Here is a 19,462-nt window from a genome sequence, read left to right on the forward strand (position 1 = left end):
TTGGAGGAATTGCATAGCCTCCCTACCTTCTCCCAGTACATGCTAGTGGCCACCCCGTCATGGTGGTGATTGAAGAGTCCTTCTGTTTCCAAATGCCCCCCCCCCAGCATTTCCAATCATTAGTAGGCAGAGAAAGCAGTCAGTGCTTAAAAATAATGAATTAGAATGAAAAATCCCAGAGAGTATTCTGCCAGTTGCCACAGTATTTTCTGTGAAACGTTTTCAGTATATAAGTATGTACGGGCTTTACTGAGTCGCTGGTTAAAACATATAGATGTTTCTATAGATGTTGCAAGGAAAGACACTGCAGAAACGGCTGGGACATTTTGTCACTGCACATTGTGAGTGTTCCTCTCCTGTGTTTGAGAGATCTGCAGCTAGCCTACCTTGGATGGGGAGGGTGCGGGCTGGGTTAGCCGGTGCTGGCTGAGAAGGTCCTTTGTGAGCTCGCATGGGGGTGTGACGGTCAAGGTGGGGCTGTGGTGGGGCTAACTTCGGTGGCCCCTGGTTGTCTGAGCCTCTCGGTGTGGTTGTGCTCACCCTCTGTGACTGTACACTGGTTGTGAGGGAAGGACGGTCAACCTGTCTCTTAAGTAAAACACTTGTGAACTTTCCCAAACACATTTTTCGCCTCAAGGATCAGTCAGGTTGTGGACATTTGCAGGTCTTGTCCTCGGTAGATCTGAGCCTCCTGGTGAGTTCCAGGCTGAGACCAGGCTCAGGGTCTGCGTCACCCACTGGCTGGTGGCAGATGGGGACTGAGCCTCTCTGTGCAGCTCCTTACAGCCCCTTGCTCTCTCCTGCTCCTGGTCATCCTCCCTGGGAGGCATCTCAGGGCAGAAGCAGGAGGTGGCTGCGGCCTGCCCCCTGCCGAATGGGGCAGCACCCCTGCACTGAGAACGGCAGGCGCCATTTGTGCCTTGCGTTCTGAGCCCACCGCGCACCAAAGACTTGTGGAGTTGTGCCATTTGGGTCGACAGGAGGTAGCATTCACCCCAGGCCTGGCGGGAAGAGTGGGCAGGGTCTGTCCCGGTGCCTACACTGCAGCCCTGGGAATCTTGGCTGCCCCACCTGTGCTTTGGGCTGGAGGTGATGGGTCTGCTGCTTTGCTTCCGCCAACTTGGGAAGCTTCTTTCACCCCTAACCCAGGGCCTGCCTTAGAAATGGTCCCGCTGACCAGAGAAGATTTTTGGTAGCAAAGCATAATTATGAGGCTAAAGAACAGTCAAACAACTAACAAAACAATCACAGAGCTCTCTTATGGGGTGGACCTGGTGGCTGTCATCCTTGGTTCCCTGCCTCTGAGCCAGATGCCCGGACTCCGAGTCTCCATGCCCCTCGCCTGCTCTCGGCTGCTGTGGTCTGCGGGGCTGCAGGAGGAGCAGAGCACCCACATCCGTGGGGTGCAGAGTGGCCCCCAGACAGCCAGGAGAGACCCCTGTCCAGGGAGTATTGGCCCTCAGTGTTGTGTCTTGGAATGGAGACTCTCAAATTAATCTGGGGACCTCCTTGGAGTAGCCAACTTTGATTTTGTTAGATAAAGAGAATTAAAAAAAAACACACACACTTTTTGACTTAAAATTGTCTCTAGGATCTCCTGCAGTTGATGTCATTTTGACTAGATCCTCTCGGTGCCCAGCAGTTAGCAGAATTTATTTTACAAAAGAGGGCACTGGGGCTCAAGGAGAATCTGATCGCAGGATTCACATGCAGAACTTTACCTGGTCTTCTCTGCCTTTGTGTGTGCATGTATATGCATGTGTGCATGTGTGCAACATGCATGTGCCAAGCACACATTCGTGTATATATATGTGTGCACATAGACATGCAAGTATACTAAATGTGAAAATAACACTATGTCTAGAAAAACAATGTATATACCTTAAATAAAAAATGCTTTATTGCTAAAATATTCTAACAGTCATCTGATGTTTCGCCGAGTTGTAACCCTTTCGATGGTGGAGGATCTTGTCTCGAAGTTGATGGCTGCTGACTGATCAGGGTGCTGGTTACTGAAGGTCAGGGTGGCTGTAGTAATTCCTTAAAATAAGGTAACAGTGAAGTTTACCACTTCGATTGGCTCTTCTGTTCACAGAAGATTTCTCTGTAGGATGCAGTGTTGTTTAATAGCATTTTACCCACAGCAGAACTTTCTTCAAAAGGAAGTCAATCTCCTCTCAAACCTTGCTGTTCTGTATCAACTACATTTATGGAATATTCCAGATCCTTTGTTGTCATTTCAACAATATTCACAGCATCTGCACCAGGCATAGATTCCATTTGAAGAAACCACTTTCTTTATTCATCCATAAGATGCAACTCCTCATCCATTAAAGTTTTTCCATGAGCTTGAAGCAATGTGGTCACATCTTCAGGCTCCACTTCTAATTCTATTTCGCTTGCTATTTCCACTACATCTGTAGTGTCTCCTTCCACTGAAGTCTTAAACTCCTCAAAGTCATCCATAAGGAATCAACTTCTCCCAAACTCGAGTTAATATTGGTATTTTGACCTCCTCCCATGAATCATGAATGTTCTTAAATGCGTCTAGAATGGTGAATCATTTCCAGAAGGTTTTCAATTTACTTTGCCCAGATCCATGAGGGAACTCTCTATCTGTGTCTGCTATAACCTTATGAAATATATTTATTAAATAATAAGACTGAACGTCGGAATTACTCTTTGAATCATGAACTATAGAATGGATGTTGTCTTAGCAGGCATGAAAAAATATTAATCTCCTTGTACATCTTCATCAGAGCTCTTGGGTGGCCAGGTGCAATGAGCAGTAATATTTTAAAAAGAAAAAAGTATTCTGAGCAATAGGTCTCAACAGTGGGCCTAAAATGTTCATTTAACCATGCTATAAACAGATGTGCTGTCATCCAGGCTTTGATTTCCATTTCTAGGACATAGGCAGAGTAGGGTTAGCATAATTTTTAAGGGCCCTAAGATTTTCAGGATAGTAAATGAGCATGGGCTTCAACTTAAAGTCACCAGCTTCATTAACTTCACATAATAAGAGAGTCAGCCTATGCTTTGAAGCTTTGAAGCTAAGCGTTGACTTCTTCTCTTTAGCTGTGAAAGTCCTAGATGACATCTTTTCCCAGTAGAAAGCTGTTCTACACTGAAAATCTGTTGTTTAGTGTAGCCACCTTCATCAATGACCTTAGCAAGGTTTTCTGGATGACTTGCTGCAGTGTCTACACCAGCACTTGCTGCTTCACCTTGCACTTTTATGTTATGGAGTCAGCTTCTTTCCTTAAACCCATGAACCAATCTCTGCTACCTTCCAACTTTTCTTCTGCACCTTCCTCACCTCTCTCAGCCTTCGTAGAATTGAAAAGAGTTAGATCCTAGCTCTGGATTAGGTTTTGGCTTAAGGGAATGTTGTGGCTGGTTTGGTCTTCTATCCAGACCATTAAAACTTTCTCCATATCAACAATAAGTCTGTTTCACTCTCTTATCATTCATGGTTCACTGGAGTAGCACTTTTAATTTCCTTCAAGAAGTCTTTTGCACTCATAACTTGGCTAACTGTTTGGCACAAGAGGTCTAGCCTTTGGCCTATCTTGGCTTTCAACACACCTTCCTCACTAAGCTTAATCATTTCTAGCTTTTGATTTAAAGTGAAAGACATGTGACTCTTCCTTTCACTTGAACATTTAGACGCCATTGTAGGGTTAATAATTAACCTAATTTCAATATTGTTGTGTTTTAGGGAATAGGGGTGTCAAAGAGAGGGAGACAGACAGGTGAATGGCTGGTTGGTGGAGCAGTTCAAACACACACAGGATTTATTAGGTTCACCATCTTATTAATATACGGGTGCAGTTCAGAACACTCCAAAACAATCACAATAGTAACATTAAAAATCGCTGATCATAGATTGTCATAACAGATATAATAATAATGAAAAAATTTGAAATAGAGTGGAAATTACCAAAATGTGACACAGGGGGACATGCTGTTGGAAAAATGCCACCAAGAGACTTAATCAACAAAGGGTTACCACAAACCTTCCATTTATAGAAAGCTCCGTATCTGCCAAGTGCACGCAGCACAGCAACGTGCAATAAAACGAGTGTGCTTGTGGGTGTCCTGTTGGTTTCTGAAATGGAGGCAGAGAGTGGTTTTTTGTTGTTATTTTTTCTTCTTGTTTCTTCAGGCAAATTGTGTCTCACCCTCACTCTTGTGCCAAACTCCAGACTGCTTCCTGGCTTGGCAAGATTACTGGTAAGGCGCCCTTAAGCATTCCTTTTATTTGTCAAATCCCTGTTATTTTGTTAGAATCTCTCTTGCAGCCAAAATAGCCTCAGGAGAAAAGTAATGAAAAAGAGAAATGAATAAGGTGTGTCAGAAGAATGTGGGAGGGGCTTATGCAGATAATTATGCTCGGGTAACAATGCTGCCCCTTTTCTGCTCTATCTAAATGTTTCCATTTTCCTTATAAAAGCCCGGGAGGCTCCTTTGTGGAGAGGCCAAGGACCGCACCCGCACTCCAAAGGCAGCCTCCACCGTCCTTGCTGGGCTCCTCTGACTTTCTCCACAAAGACACAGTCTTAAGGCACTCTGGAATGTCTCTGCTTAACTGTGGACATGCTGTTGTGTAGCCCCCTGCACCCCTCAGCCTGCCTTAGCAGTAGCCATTCCTTGTTATTTCATGGCCTCTGCAAGGGCGAGAGTTAATGGTTTTACAACGATGTCTCTCTCCGTCCCAGGGGGCCGCTGGGTCCTCACTCTGCCGTTCTCCTAGCACGCGGCTGTGGAGTGCGACCTCAGGCCTCGCGCTTGACCTTCCCTGGCATTGAGTGTTGTCTCTCTCCCATTGGTGGACACTTCCTCTGTTGAGATTGGCAGGTGCGGAATGAGCAGGGTCAGTGGCGTGAACGTTTTTGTAGTTCTCAGTATGGATCGCCCAGAGACTTCCCAGAGTGCTCCCCAGTTCGTGAGTCATCTCCCTGGAGTTTTCTTGCCCCCTTCCCGCCGTCCTGAGGCAGCTGTGCCCAGGGCTCTGGCCCCGTGGTACTTCGTACCTCCACCTCACCCGTGGTCTCTCCATTTGCTTAAGGAAACATCTGGAGAGAGATGGCACCATCCAGGCCATGGCAGAGCCCCATGGGCCTCCACCTGCAGGCTGTGCCTGGGGCCAGCTGCTCCTGGAGTCCAGCAGCAGGACTCGGACATGGCCCGACTTCTCCTGTCTGCCTGCTGTGCGGCAGGGGCCCCGCTGGGACAGACACAGAGGCACTGTGAGAGATGCTTCCTGGAGGGACCAGGTGTTTTAGGAAGATTTTCCTGGTGCTGGGAGCTGGTCTGGTGACTGGCATTTACACCAGCTCCCCCAGGCTGGGTCCCTCCTCGCCCCTCTGTGAGCCTTCAGGCTCCCCGGTGGAGCCCAGACTTGGGAGGTGATCTCGTCACCCACAGTGAAGTCTTCTTCTAATGCTGTTTGGGAATGACCAAAACTTAGATCTGTTTTTTGTTTTGTAACTTTCTTGCTATACCATGAATATTTTCCATGTCAATGAATATGGATCTGATTATTATTTTTAGTGACTGCGTAGTATTCAAATTCCACTCTATGTTAGTACCATAAAACAGCCAGGGCCAAGTTGCTGGATATTTTAAAACTTCTTCCAGTTTCTCCAGTTGTGCGTAATGCTACATAGAGTGTTCTCCCGTCCAGATCTGTACATGTGTGCTTATTGCTTTAGAACACATTCTTGTAGTGGAATTGAACATTGTAGTAAGTGTTTTAAATGGAAAAGTAGGGGTTTTGTTTGCATGCATCTTGCCCACTGAGACCCTGCGGTAAATGTATTGTGTCTGTGCTTCTCTCTCCTGGTTCTAGCCGTTTTGTTGTGGGACAGGGGTCCCCATGGTCTGGCTGCCAACCAGTTGGTTCTACATGTTTAACTTTTGCAAAGGGCTGTACAGTTCACCAAGCTCTCCCCACACATCAAGGCTTACTGTGCCGGAGACCCCTGGGGCAGTGTCTCTGTTCCCCTTTCCTTCCTCCCTCCATCTGTCAATTCAGCAAACAGGCATGGGATCCTTCTCACTGTCAGGCCTGCGGATAGGGGAAGGGCAGGGAGCCGCTGCGAGGCTTCGTGGTGATGTGAGCACTTTCATGACCTGGGGGCCAGAGGGCCTTGCTCAGGAAGGAGGAGAAAGGAGCCCAGGCATGGGGTGGGCACCCTGTCGGGAGCCAAACCCAGCTGGTGGAGCGTGGGGATGGAAGTGGGGAGGGCAGGGACGAGGGTAGGTTGATAATGCAGACGTTCTGGTCAGGACATGAAGAGCCTTGAATGGGCTGGTAAGGGGTCTGTGTGTTGGGGCCCATCCAGTAGTATCATTCATTCATTCAGCAAGTCCTTAGCCCTGTTCTAGGATGGGGAACTCTGTATGAACCAGACATGTCCCTGCCCGTTTGGAGGTGACTTTACCATATGCAATGACTGTAGGACATCATTTTAGGTAGTGACAAGGGCACTAAAGCAAAACAAGGCAGGGCAAGTGGGGGGGGGCAAGACCTGGCAGAGGGGGGTGGACTGTTTTCCGTAGAGTGTCATGCAAGGCCTCCTGGAGGAGGTGGTGTTTTGGCAGACATTTGAAGGATCAGAAGAGTAATCTGGGCAAGGGTCTGGGGGAAGTGAGTTACATGTGTAGGGAACAGCAGGTGCAAATGTCCTGAAATAGCAACCAGCTGAGCGAGTTGGAGAATAGGCCAGAGGTAGGCAGGGGCTAGATCAGGTTGGGCTGGGGGTCCACGAGAAGAACTTTGAATTTTTTTTATTTTTAAAGATGGTTTTTGTATTGGTGAGTGGTGTGGACTGGCAGGGGGAAGGGAGGAGTGGAGACCAGAGCACTGGGCCTTTTGGGGGTTTTCTTTTGCAGGGCTTGCTGATGGGTTGGCCATGCACTGAAAGAGAAGGAGCCCCCGGGTTTAGCCTTGATTGTGTAGAGAAGTGGGTTCTGCTTATACAGACAGGGGAGCAGGGGGGCACGTTGGGGAGAAAACTGGGAGTTCTGGTTTGGAGGGTTGAAGCTGGTGGTACCTCGGGGATGATGGTGCTCCCCGAGTGGGAGCAGGTGGTGCTCAGGGGCTGACAGGCTGCGGCTAGCTGGTGACTGATGGGCAGTTTCAGGAGTCAGGGGTGATGGGGCAGTGACTATCGTCAGCCCTTTGAGGAGGTGTTTCTAGAAGGAGCAGAGAAGCAGGCCAGGAATGGGGTGGCTGGTGGGAGTCCAGGGATGGGATGTGTACAGCAGGCTGTATGCTGCTGGGAAAGCTGGTGCAGGGAGAAAAAGCTGGAGATGTCAAGAGTAGGAGAGCAAGAGCCAGGGTTGTGGCGGGACAAGGCCAGGCAGCTGCTGTGCAGCTAGGGTTATTGGGTGACAGTGTTGTGCATGAGCTGGGCCACCCGCAGCGGGTCACTGTGTTCTGGACTGCAGTTTGTTGGGAGGCTTGAGCTCCTGTGTGTTGGTGCACAGAGCACCCATGCACTGATGGGTAAGGACTGGAGGGGTGGGTGGCCGTGTAGACGTAGGGCTGCACTGTGGGCTCCTGGTGGGCCTTGCCCAACCTCAGGCAGAGCAGGTGCGCAGTGCTGACCCAGCCAGCTTATGGGACCATGGCCGGAGGTCTGGGAGGAGCAGCTCCTGACCCCTATTATTACAGGTGTCCTCGCATCCAATGCGATGTGCCCACCCCTGGCCCCCACTTTCAGCAGCCTCACCTTGCAAATCTAAAATCGTAATCCACAGGGCTCCACTGAGTGCTGGTTACCCTGGAGGTCTCCTACTATCCTTTGCCCTCCAGGCCCCACACTGGCCCCTTATCTCCCTTAATTCCCTGCCCAGTCGAAGTCATCACATGTGCCCAAGAGTTGAGGATTCGCCCTCAGTTCTTTCCTCTGCCCTCTGTCCACCTCCACCCTGTGCTCACGGGCCTCTGACTCCCTGTTTCTGCCAGGGCCGAGTCTACTCCTGAGGCTGGCATGCACCACCTCCCGCCCTCCTCACTCAGAAAGCACCCGGGATTTATCTTCTCTCGGCTCCCACCCACACAGTAAACTCGGGAATGAATGAATGGACAGATGAGTGGTGCCTGGAATAGTTGTAAACTGGCTAATCAGAAACTCAAAGGGCAGCAGATAGGGGGCCACAGCCCAGGGCGTTCCAAAGGCCCAGCCCAGGGTGTGACCTGGGTGTGGTGGCTGAGAGATGGTGGCCTTAAAACCTGGGACAGTCTGTTGATTTCCGTACTCCTTCATTCCATTCCCAGTGTTTGTCCAGCACAGCCCCTGTCCCAGGAGGCGGGTGCCGAGTGCGTGGAGTTTATAGCACGAGTGGGGGCGAGAGACACAGGAACACACAGAGGGCGCCAGCGATGGGGAGATGCCCCGGGCCAGAGTCTTGTCCCTGCCAACCCGGGGGGGGCAGTGACGGCTGCTGTGGCAAACCCGGGTGGGGTGGGACTTGAACTGCCTTTTTCTTTGCTTGAGTAACATTTTTTGTATATAAAAGAGGAAAAGGATTATGAGTACTGAGCTATAAATATACTGTAGTATTTTCTAAATTTTATGAACAATATGACGAGCCTTTCAGGAAGGTGGGAACAGACCTGTAGAAACCGCCCCCGGCCTCACCATCCCACCCTCCCCGCTGCCTGGGGAGGGGCTTCCCAAGGCTCTTTCTAAGTGGATGTGCACAGGGCCGGGAAGCGGGAAGAACGGGCTGAAGCTGCTTTGCCCCAGTCGCAGCCCAGTCCTGGGAGCTCCGTCCAGCTCCGCAACGGCAGGGCCTCCTGTGAGGTGGCTGTGTGGGGACTCGGGGCGCCCAACGTGGATGCCATGCCGGACAGGTGGCTCAGGTAAGATGCCTCAGGTCTGAACCTCAGCTCCCGGCCGTGAAAGGGAAACCAAGTTCTGGCTGATTCTGCGTATGTGGATATGCTTGGAGCACCCCCGGTGGTGAGCTGTTTGAAACTCAATTGTGAGTGGGTGGAGGAATGGTACAAACCACGGTGGGGCCTCCTGCCTGGCGGTGGTCTCGACCTCCTGCTGCGCTTTCCCGCTGTGCTTGTGCTGGCCTCCTGGCATGGTCCGGGCAGTGTCCTAGGCAGCTGGTGGTGGCAGCTTCCATCCGGAATGGCTTGGGGGTCCTTGGGACTATGGGTGTCCAACTGGCCCTGCCCAGGGCCTCTGCAGAGTCTCCTGACAGTGCTGCCAGGCAGGGTCATCTTTGCTTCCTGGGGAGACCGAGGCTGGAGGACACTGGGTCCCGGCCAGGTTTGTGGCTGATGGTGAGGACAGACCAGGCTTCTGCCTGTCAGCACGGCTCATTCTGGCTTGGATGTCTATTTTGGTTTTTCCTTTATTCTGAGTAGGAGATGCGGTATTATCTACCGGAAACATACTTTTCATCTACTGGATGCTTCTTGGGGTTCGATTTGAGCAGAGTAGGGATCACGTCAAGGCAAGGGCTTCACTCATTGGCGGCCAGGGAGTCCCTGCTGTGTGGGAGGGCAGGGACACCTTCCACTGAAGTTCAAATCAGAGGCATTTAATTATTATCTCCCTTGCAGCCCTGAGTGTCTTGGGACCAGAGCCAGCCTGGAGCTTCCACGAGGGCACATCTGCCCCTGCTGGAAGATGGGGCTTTGAAGCTGCCCTGTACGAGTGGGGCCCCTGCCCTGTGCCCCGCTTCTCCAGAGCAGGGTCTGAGCCGCCTGCCTCCCTCCATCCTGGAAATGAAAATACTGACTCACAGTAGCAATGATAACAAAAACAGCTCTCATGCGCCCTGGTGTGGTGGCTTAGGTCTGCAATCCTAGCACTCGGGGAAGCTGAGGTGGGAGGATCACTTGAGGCCAGGAGTTCGAGACCAGCTTGAGCTGCTTAATGAGACTCTGTCTTTACAAAAAAATATAGAAATTAGCTGGGTGTGTTCATGTGGGCCCTGTAGTCCCAGCTACCCAGGAGGTTGAGGAAGGAGGATTGATTGAGCCCAGGAGTTAGAGGTTGCAGTGAGATCTGATGATGCCACGGCACTCTGGCCTGGGCATTAGAGCCAGACCCTGTCTCAAAAAATAAAACAAAACAAATCCCCAAACAAATAAACCCTCCAAAGCAAGAAACTAATTAAAAACCAACTCTTGCTTTTTAAAAAACTTTAATAATAAGTAGCTAAAATTTGTTAACATTAATGAAAATAGCCTGACTTTGTACGAAACCATACGCTATTTTTCATTGCTTAGGAAGGGCCTCCTACTTGCGCCCAAAGCCTTCCCGGCTACATAGGGCCTCTTAGCCGGGAAAGAAGGGGCAGCCAGGGGCATTGCACCAAAGCGCTTTCATGCATTATCTGGCGTAAGCCTCATAATAAGAAGTCTTTGAGGTCGGCTGCAGTTTTATCATCCTCATGAATAGATAAGGAAACTGTGGCCCAGAGTGATTCAAGATAAACCTCCAGACACAGCGGCTCGCTGAGCGGGTCAGGGTCCACCCAGGCGCTGTGGCCCACTCCCGTCCAGGGCCCCTAGGGGGTGCCCCAGGCCACAGGGAGAGCGGGGCACCTGCTTCTGTCCCCAGGCCCCAGGGCCAGTGCTCCTTAGCCCAGCTGCAGGCCAGAGCTCCTGGGGGTCTGAAGAAATACAAAGACCCCAGACTGGCGGGGATGGTTAGGGAGGGGTGAAGTCTGGCATGTCTTTAACCAGCTGCTCGGGGTGCCGAGGGCAGTGTTGGCGGAGAACTGCCCAGGCTGTCCCTGGGTGGGTCACCCAAGGCTGTACTATCTGAAGTTCCAGATGTGGTCCGGCGTTACCAGTTTCTGATCTCAGCCAGGGAATGTTGGGCCGTTTTGGTCCAGAGCTCTGGGGAGGCATGAGGGGACTGATGCTGATCCCAGGGGTTTCCTCAGGGACGCTGGCCACTGAGATGGCGCTGTGCTGGGTGACCTCCCTCCCTGCCCCAGTCTTGCCGTGAGAGGCGACAGCCCAGGGGAGAGGGGTGGGGCGGGGCGGGGCGGGGCGGGTCCCCGCCCTCAGCATCCTGCCTGGAGAAAGGCGCAGGTGCTGAGGCTGAGCAGGTCGTTAAACCTTCTGGACCTCAGTCCCACTGTTTCCCATAGACTGGGGGAACGGAGGGGAGTGTGGAAGGGCCGCATACTGCCCCGTGTTCACTGGGCTCTCGGGGACCAGTGGCCTGAACGGGGCCTGAACTGCCACCTCGTTCTTCCTCAGCGTTCTAGAAAATGCACTCTTTAAGCCCACTTCAGCGTACCCCTGTCAGGGAAGAGTTTGAAAAGGCCAGACCCGCACTAACACTGACAGCTGTGTCTGTGTTCTCTGCCATCCAGGGGATTGAACGCTCCCCCTCCATTTTTAGGGTTTGTGGTGTTGACAGTGGCAGAATACGTCCCAGCACTGTGGCTGTCCCGCCAACTGTGCGGGGTGCTTCTGTTTGGAGTCAACTTGATGGTGAAGAAATGCTTGCAAGGAGGGGAGAAGCCAGTGGGGGATGCCTTCAACCCAGGTCCCCAGTGATTAGAAAGTTTTGCGTTTTCTCATTTTCAAGTTGGAATAGGCAGGGCTGCTCGCTGTGGCAGGTCCAGGAAGGTTCTGCTGCCCCTTGCTCAGGTTCCCAGGACGCCTGTCAGTGGCACTAGAATGTCTCTGAGCTGGACCTGGGGACTTGTGGGATTTGGGCTTGGGGTTATTTAGCTCTGTGACCCCGGCAGGGCTCTGAGTGTGAGAGACAAGACACGGTCACCCAGGGCCATGCGGGCTGGAAATTCCCTTCCCCTCCGTCATCTCAACGTGCAGAGAGAAAATTCCATCTCAATTGACTGAATTTAATAATTTGATATTTATTGTTTCAGTCCCCCATGCCCCTTCCTGCAGATATTTATTCCCAGGGGAGGGTGAGACTGAATTTTGGGGTGGCTGTCTTAACCCAAATGGGCGGCTATGGCAGCAAACCATAGACTGGTGGCTCAGAAACAACAGGCATTTCTCTCTCTCAGTCCTGGAGGCTGGAAATCCAAGATCAAGATCAGCCCTAGCAGATTCGGTGTCTGGTAAGGGCTGGCTTCCTGGTTCAGAGATGGCATTTTCTCACTGTGTCCTCACATGGCAGAAGGCTTGAGAGATCTCTCTGGGGTCTCTCTCTCTCTCTCTCTTTTTTTTTTTTTTGAGATAGGATCTCGCTTTGTCACCCAGTGGCATCATAATAGTGTATAACAACCTCAATCTCCTGGACTCAAGCCATCTTCCTGTCTCAGCCTCCTGAGTAGTTGGGCCTGCAAGGCCTGTACCACTATGCCCAGCTAATTTCTGTTTTTTGTAGAGATGGGGTCTTGCTCTTGCTCCAGCTGGTCTTGAACTCCTGGCATCAGGCAATCCTCCTGCCTTGGCCTCCCAAAGTGTTAGGATTATCAGCGTGAGACACTGAGCCCAGCCAGGGCCCATTAATAATGACATTAATCCCATTCATGAGGGCGCCACCCTCATGACCTAATCACCTCCCAGATAACCCACCCCTCACACCATCACGTTGGGGGTGAGGATTTCTACGTTAGAATTTGAGTGGGGAACACTACATTCAGACCAAGCAGTGGGGATCCATTTCACCTTGAAATGGGGTGGAAGTGGGTGGGCCTGGCCCACCTCTCTGCTGGCACCCTCCCTCCCCCCAGGGTGGGGTCTCAGCAGAGATGCCTCCTTTCACCTGTTCCTCCAGCTCCTCCTCTGAAAGGAGGAAGGGGCTAGATCCCACCCGGGATGGAACTGCCTGGGGGTGGGGATGTGGAGAGGGACCTTCAATCTAACACTTTCTTTTGCTCTGTTCTGCACATTCTTTCATGAAGCGGTTGCTGTTTTTTGAGCCAGGAAAGAAGAAAAAGCATCTACTGGAGGCAAATTTTGTAGGGAAAGCATTTTTTATTTACTTCTCAATGTGGGGGAGGGTGGGAGGAACTACATGAAGAGCCAAGAGAGGAGGGGGAACAGAGAACAAATACTTGTTTCCTCCACGCTGGCACAAACATCATGAGAAGGATGTCAGAAGTCACCATCTGTTCCTTAAAATAAGCCTGAGATGTGACTGTCACAGAATGACACTTGGGTTGGGCTAGGGTCTGACAGCCTGAGCTATGCACCTCTGTGGGCTTTGTGCTGGGGGAGGCTGGGCTCTGGGGGCGGGGAGTCATCCTGAACTTGGTAACACATGGAAACATTGTAGTTAAATTGGTGGGATAAACAGGCTCCCCTTGAGCCCAGTGGACTCTCATTCATCACACATCTATTGAGCAGGCATGGTGATTTTTATGAGAAAGGGTGTCTTGTAAAGGGCAGAGCTGTGCTTGGGGGTTGGGACACCCGAGCTGCAGTCCTACTTCCCTGGGTGGGTAACTCCTGCCTTGGGACCATCCTCTGAGGGTCCGGCCCCAAACAAGCAGCCTCCTTCATCCTTCATACCAGCCCGTGAAGTGGATGTTTCTGGGTTAGGTGACATGCCTAGGCTCCCCTTCGGACTGCAAGCCACCTCCCTGGCTCTCCGGGCTTGGGGGCCACCCCCACACCCTGCTCAGCCCCTGAGCCCCTGTCTCCCCTCTGCCCCGTCTTTTCCCTCCCAGCCTGGCTCCGGGAACAGGTGGGGAGACACCTCCTGGACCGGCTCTGCCACTCTCAGGTGAGGCGCAGGTGTCTCTGGACACTTCCTCTGGATTCACTATTCCAGAATCAGGAAATACTAACATGGTTCGTGCCCTGGGAGGGACACTGTGTCCCTTCTGGATGTGGGATGGAGCACAAGCTGGCTACACAGGGAAAGGGAGGAGGAGGAAAGTCTTGAGAGAGGATTTGCCAGAAGTCTGAGCTTGCGAAAGGCCTGGGGCAAGACCAGCCCCTGGAGATGGTGCCTGCCTCCTGCTACTCAGCCAGCCAGCGCCTCTGCCTTTGGACAGGAGAGAGGGCTAGGCTGGGAGGTATCAGCAGATGAGAGCAAATAACACTTGTTAATGTCAGAAATACTTAAACTGAAGACAGTCTTTTTTGATACCAGAGGCAAATGTTTTTAAACATGCTTTAGGTGGCACTTGGCGGCTCCCTCGCTCCAGCATCAGCGGGCCATGGAGAGTGGGACAGGCCTGTGTTAGAACGTGTGTCGGTGGCACGTACAGGGGGGAGAAGATGGTAGTCACTTGAGCAGAGAGTTTGGCGGCCCCGACTGCAAAAGCCAGGGTTGGAAGTCAGGGCTGGGTCCAGCCAGGGGAGGGGCTCTCTGAGCCCAGGTTAGAGGGGCTAAGGATTTGGACCCTCTACTCCTCATTAGGGTCTGGCCCATGTATGCTCAAGGTTGGGTTCAGGTTATGCCTCTCTGCAGGAGCACCCAGTGGTAATGTCACATTCTCACCTCAGAATTACAGGTGGCAACACCGTGGCTTGTCCCATCCCAGGTCATGCTCACCCTGACCCCTTGATTAAGGTGAGGACTGCAGCTTCCCTATTACGGCCTTATATTATAGGCTATAATAGTGACTGCACGAGTCACAGCCCACTCGTGGAGTTCTCCCCATGATTTGTGGACTCCGTGGCTCCCTCTTAAGACTGTGATGCAACCTTTCTCCTTGATGCCTGGTTCGCTGATGGCTGCCTTAGCAGTCTGGACTCTATCCTCTGTAGCAAGAACCTCGTTTTGATCCGAGGGACCAGGTGCAGCCAGAGCCAGGGTGAGGCAGCCCGGCCAGTAGAAAGCACAGAGGATTGTGGTGAAGCAGAAAGCAAGCCGGAAGCTGGGCAGAAACACAGAGCTCATTGTCGCCTTAAGACGGGGCAAGGCCAGTCTGCCACTCAAGTTTTGGGGTGAGAGTCTCTCAGCACCTGGAGGGCTAGGCTCCACACCTGCCCTGGCCTCTGGGCCCCCCACATCCACAGACTGTGCTGCCCCCGGACCCTCAGCTTCAGCTTGCCTCTGAGAGGGCTCAGAAGGGTGTGGTCGGAGACTGGCGGGGATGACCAGTGTTGGTGGCATGGAAATGGAGCAAGACAGAATGTTTTTATTCCTGTGCTAGCATTTATTACTCCTGCTCAGTGTTGCATGTGGAAAATCCCAGATAAAGTTTATATCTGCCGATTGGAGGCATGCGACAGATGACCACACTAGAGCATCAGGGCCACAACCATCCTTGGTCGGCCCAGGGATGAGGGATGAGTAACCAGTCTCGGAGGCTGAGTGGGAGGCGGGTCTCCAGCTGAGCCCACAAAGGCAGTGGTTTTCAGCCTGGAAGGAGAATGAGACAGCCAGAGCCTGAGCGAGCCCCAGGGCGCAGAGCAGAAGGAGCCTGCAGTGTAAGAGCGCAGGCTGGGTAGCCTGGCAGGAGGGTGTCCGTGTTGCAGGGGTGGGGGAGAGGGGCTGCAGAGGCGGCTCAGGGAGTTCACTCGTCCTGCAGTGCTCTCTCTGACTTCAGGCAAGAGGCTACGTCTGTGATTGCTTCTCGCCACTGAGAAACCAGTTTGTTGTCCTCTGGGAGGTTATCACAGGCATGTAATTTGTTGCTAGTAATAAAGTGAGAGAGTTTTCTGAATGCTGTACCCTTTCACATAAGTAAGAGCAGATTCAGGGTATCCCTATAATAAAAAGCCGCCTTCCACCATTTGCCTTCCAATCTGGCAGGCGTGGGCAGTCTGTGCCCTCCACCAGGGTTACTAAGCGGAGAGTGAGGAGCCTCGCACTTGAGTTATGGAGCTTTGTCCTGTTGGGGGCTGTCATCTGATCAACGCTGGGTTTAGATTCCTTCTGCTGGTTTTCACGGGCACAGCGGTAAGCGTGGCAGTAGATCCACCTGACTTCTGGGAGAAGTGTTGGAGTCCTGTGTGCCCCGACAGCGGAGTAGCATGCTCTCAGCTCAGCTTGCAGACTCTCCTGTGTGCCTGGTCTTGTGTTAAATGTGGAGGACTCCGAAATGAATGCAGTACAGATGTGTTCTCAAGGAGAGATGTTTGAAAAACCTGAAGTTTGAATAAACTGTAGAAAAGAAACGAATGATGATGAATAAATACAGAAAAATGAAGGAATGTGTATAGAATAAATAAAATGAATAATAAGGTAATTTGATGAGTACAGGAAAATGAGAATGCATGCGTGTCTGCCAGGTGATAATTTGGTGAGGAATCTGAATCCAGGATGGTGTTTTAGGTGGGAAGGGTTTTATTTTTTTTTTGGTAGTTGAAAGTTGAAGAACAGCTTCGGTGTTCCCCTGAAGAAATGGAAAGATGGATATTTTGTGCCAGAACCTGAGAGGTTAACATCGGCCAATTGAATTTGAATTGATGGCTGGAATTGGAATTTGCACATGTGTCAGCCATAAAGGCCCCGACTGAGCCCACCCAGACTGCTCTCCAGATCCAAGGCACTGGGAGTTGCTGATCTGAAGTTTTAGAGGGTTAGAGCCACAAAAGGCTGAGCTCTGGGACATGGCAGGTCTTTAGAACTAACTGCACATGGCTGGGCCTGGAGGGAAGGCCAGTAGGGGCCACTTTCTAGGGGTACCGGTAAGCTGGCCTGGAGCTCCCTAGCGGCCCCTGCTCTGGGGCAGGGGTCTCCTCCACTATGCCTATACACTCCAGGCAGCGGCTTCAATTGGAACATGTCCATGTTTGAGTCAGCCTTTTAGTTTTCTTGAAGTTAGACTTGCCACAGAGCTTCTTGTGGACAGCTGAGATCCTCTGCCCAGGGAAGGCTGGTGGAAACCGGACAGCCACTGGCAAGGAGCTGTTCCGCCCTCCCCTCCTGGGCTTTCTAAGTGACCCTTCCTTCAGGTCCCTGGCTTGCTACCGTCACCTCCTGAACTCCAGGTTTCTAATTTCCTTCTAAAGCCTCAGCCCTAGAAAGGAAAACGGGACTGGGATGTGTCCTGATTTGCCAGGCACAGGATGGCGCTAGGATGGGGAGCGTGCGGCCCAGCCCCCAGGTGTGCAAGAGCCCAGGCCTCAGTTGCTCTGATCTTTGCTTGCAATCCCCATCTGGTCGTCGTCCTTCTCTAGCAAGGGCGGGCTTCTTGTTTTTCTTCGTGGAAGTGGCAAGTTGGGGGAAAAACGCCTTTCTGCCTCAGCGTTTTGGTCCTTTCCATTCCAAGCGCACTGCCTGCTGGCGGAGGTTGCCGGCAGATCCTGCCCTGCTCAGATGCGGCGGTGCCTGGATAATACTCAGAATCTGGAAATCCAGAAAGCCCAGGAACCGCGGGTTTTGAGTCCTCTAAGTCCGCGGGCCAGCACAGAGGTTTGAAATCCTAGTAAAGCCGAAGCCGGGCCGAGCGCGGCGCGTCGGCAACTCCAGTCGGATGGCGGCCGCGCGGCTGCTCCCCCTGCCTGGAAGGCGTTTCTTCACCCACTTTCCCGGGTTTGGCTGCGCAGACTTTGCCTCCGCGCTCGAGCTGCGGGCTGGGGTGGGGGAGGGCGGGCTAATTCGTGTCAGATGGAGGGACGCCGCGCGGGGACCGTGCGCTCGCGCCTGCCTTTTGTTCCCCGCGTCTGACTTCTGACGGGCAGGAGTGGCCGTGGCGGCGCGCGGCGGGGACCTGGGGCGGCGGCCGCGAAGAGCCCTTCGGTCCCGGGGCGGCCGTTTGCTGGGACTTGTGCACGCCGGTGCTCGGGCGCATCCTCTGCCCGGACGCGCCGGGAAGGGGTGGGCGCCCCCCGCAGCCGTCCCCGCCCGGTGGGCCCGCTCCCTGCGGGCAGCGGAGGCGGCCATGCGGCTGCGTGCCCTGAGCCCGGGGCCTCCGGGAGGGCTCGCGCGCGGGGCCCGGGCGCGCCGGCGCCGGCACCAGGTGAGTGCTGGTCGGAGCGGGGGCGCGAGGCGGGCGCCCGCGGTCGGCACGCACGTGGGCCCCGCTGGGTGTGCGCGCGTGCCCGTGTGCGGACCTGCGTGTGTCCTTGTCAGAGCGCGTTTGGCGGTGTGTGCTCCGCTGGGAGCGCGCGTGCAGGTCCGCGCGTGTGTGCACGGGTGTGTGCTCGTCCGTGCTAGTGTGCCCATGGGGGGTTGTGCGTGCACGTGCGTGTGTACCCCTGTGTGTGTGCGCTTGGGACAAGGAGAGGGCCAGTGGGGCTTTGCCTTGTTGGGGGCAGTCCCTGGTCAGCGCACATCCCGGTGGAAGACAGTGCAGGCTTAGCTCTTTCTAATCCAGCTGCTTCTTGAAAACGCTTCCTTGGCTGCCTTTTTCTGGAATGGAAGTGGGACACTGGCCATTGCGCAAATTCGCTGCCCTGCGTGTGTTTCTTGCAAAGGTAAAGGGTATTTTCGCTTTGCACTGATGTCTGGGATTCGCTGTGACGCAGGACTAGTACAAAGTTCCCGGGGGACCACGTGGGTTCCTGCGATGCCCTGTGATCCACGGAACTGTCCTTCCTGTTTAAACTAAACAGAGCGGGTGCAGAGGGGCTCCCCACTGGGTTCAGCCACCCTTTCCCTAAGGCTAACAATTAGGCATTAACTGCATTCATTTTACTGAAACTTCGGAAGGTTGAGGAGCCAGAAGTGGTCAGAATGTCAGCTAGTTTACTTGACTTGAGTTGTGCTATATTCTGATTTAAAGTTTAGCAGCCAAACAAGCTGTTGCTCGGAAGTGTGGGAACATGCTGTGTGTGTGGAGCACGTCCCTACTGCCCTAGGTTCCCGCCCCCTGTGGGTTGGGAAGGGTCTGGGAAGTGTTGGGAAGCGTTACTGGCTGTTTAATTTCAGAGTTAACGCTGTAACTGGAAATGGGGTTTTGATCAGTGTCTGCCTCCCTAGAATGCCTCTGCAGGTTTCCCAGGTACTAAATGCCCACCTAAATCCTCCTACTATGGTGGGCTGAATATTTCCTGCAAGGAAAATATAGCTGGGATTGTGCTGATGTAGCTTTGCACTTTTGCGTGGGTGACCATTTTGCGGAGGAGACCTTCAGAACCCATTGGAGGGGCGGTGCAGTTTTGCATTCCGGCAGCGTGCAGCATTCATGTGGAGTGTCAACTTCGCAGAGGTTTCTCTTGCTCAAAAGAGTCTCACAATCAAGACCAGCACTAATTACTGTGTCCCCCTCAGGGAGTCCTTGTGGAACCAGCAGCCTGCTCTCTACCCTTCCAACATTTTGCTCTTAACAATTAAGTGCAATTTAGATTCCTGAACTGAGCCTGCTAAATGCTTCAGCATTGCCGCCTCCTCTCCCCCTTTGGGAGAAATGAAAGCACAGTATCAGGTGAAAACAAGGGCAGGCTAATCCCGTCTAGTCTCCTTTCACAATAGAGAGGTTATGTACAGATGAAGCGTGAGCAGATGTTATTACACTATCTTAAGTGAACTCCTCGGGGACCCAGCAGTTGAAATGGCTGAGCCCTCCCAACAGTGCCTCTGCTGTTTCCTTTGCTGACTCTTCTAGCTGTGGACCAGTGGGCAAGAAAACTGCAGGAAAACAGTGCCTC

At 52.7% G+C, this 19,462-nt stretch overlaps 1 protein-coding gene across 2 annotated transcripts in view; it reads left to right on the forward strand.

The window, feature by feature from the left end:
• The window catches only part of TNS3 (tensin 3), a 268,396-nt gene that overhangs the window by 20,020 nt on the left and 228,914 nt on the right, over positions 1-19,462 (forward strand). Inside the window, exon 1 of one of the 2 annotated variants that reach the window (XM_020289928.2) lies at positions 994-4,236. The exons of the other annotated variant lie outside the window; for it this stretch is intronic. Within the exon in view, the coding sequence (XP_020145517.2) occupies positions 4,117-4,236 (120 nt within the window). The 5' untranslated portion in view covers positions 994-4,116. Of the gene's footprint in view, positions 1-993; positions 4,237-19,462 lie in introns of those variants that run through there. 2 annotated transcript variants of the gene reach the window in all.

This window comes from Microcebus murinus, chromosome 9 (genome assembly GCF_040939455.1).
Source record: "Microcebus murinus isolate Inina chromosome 9, M.murinus_Inina_mat1.0, whole genome shotgun sequence".
NCBI lineage: Eukaryota > Metazoa > Chordata > Mammalia > Primates > Cheirogaleidae > Microcebus > Microcebus murinus.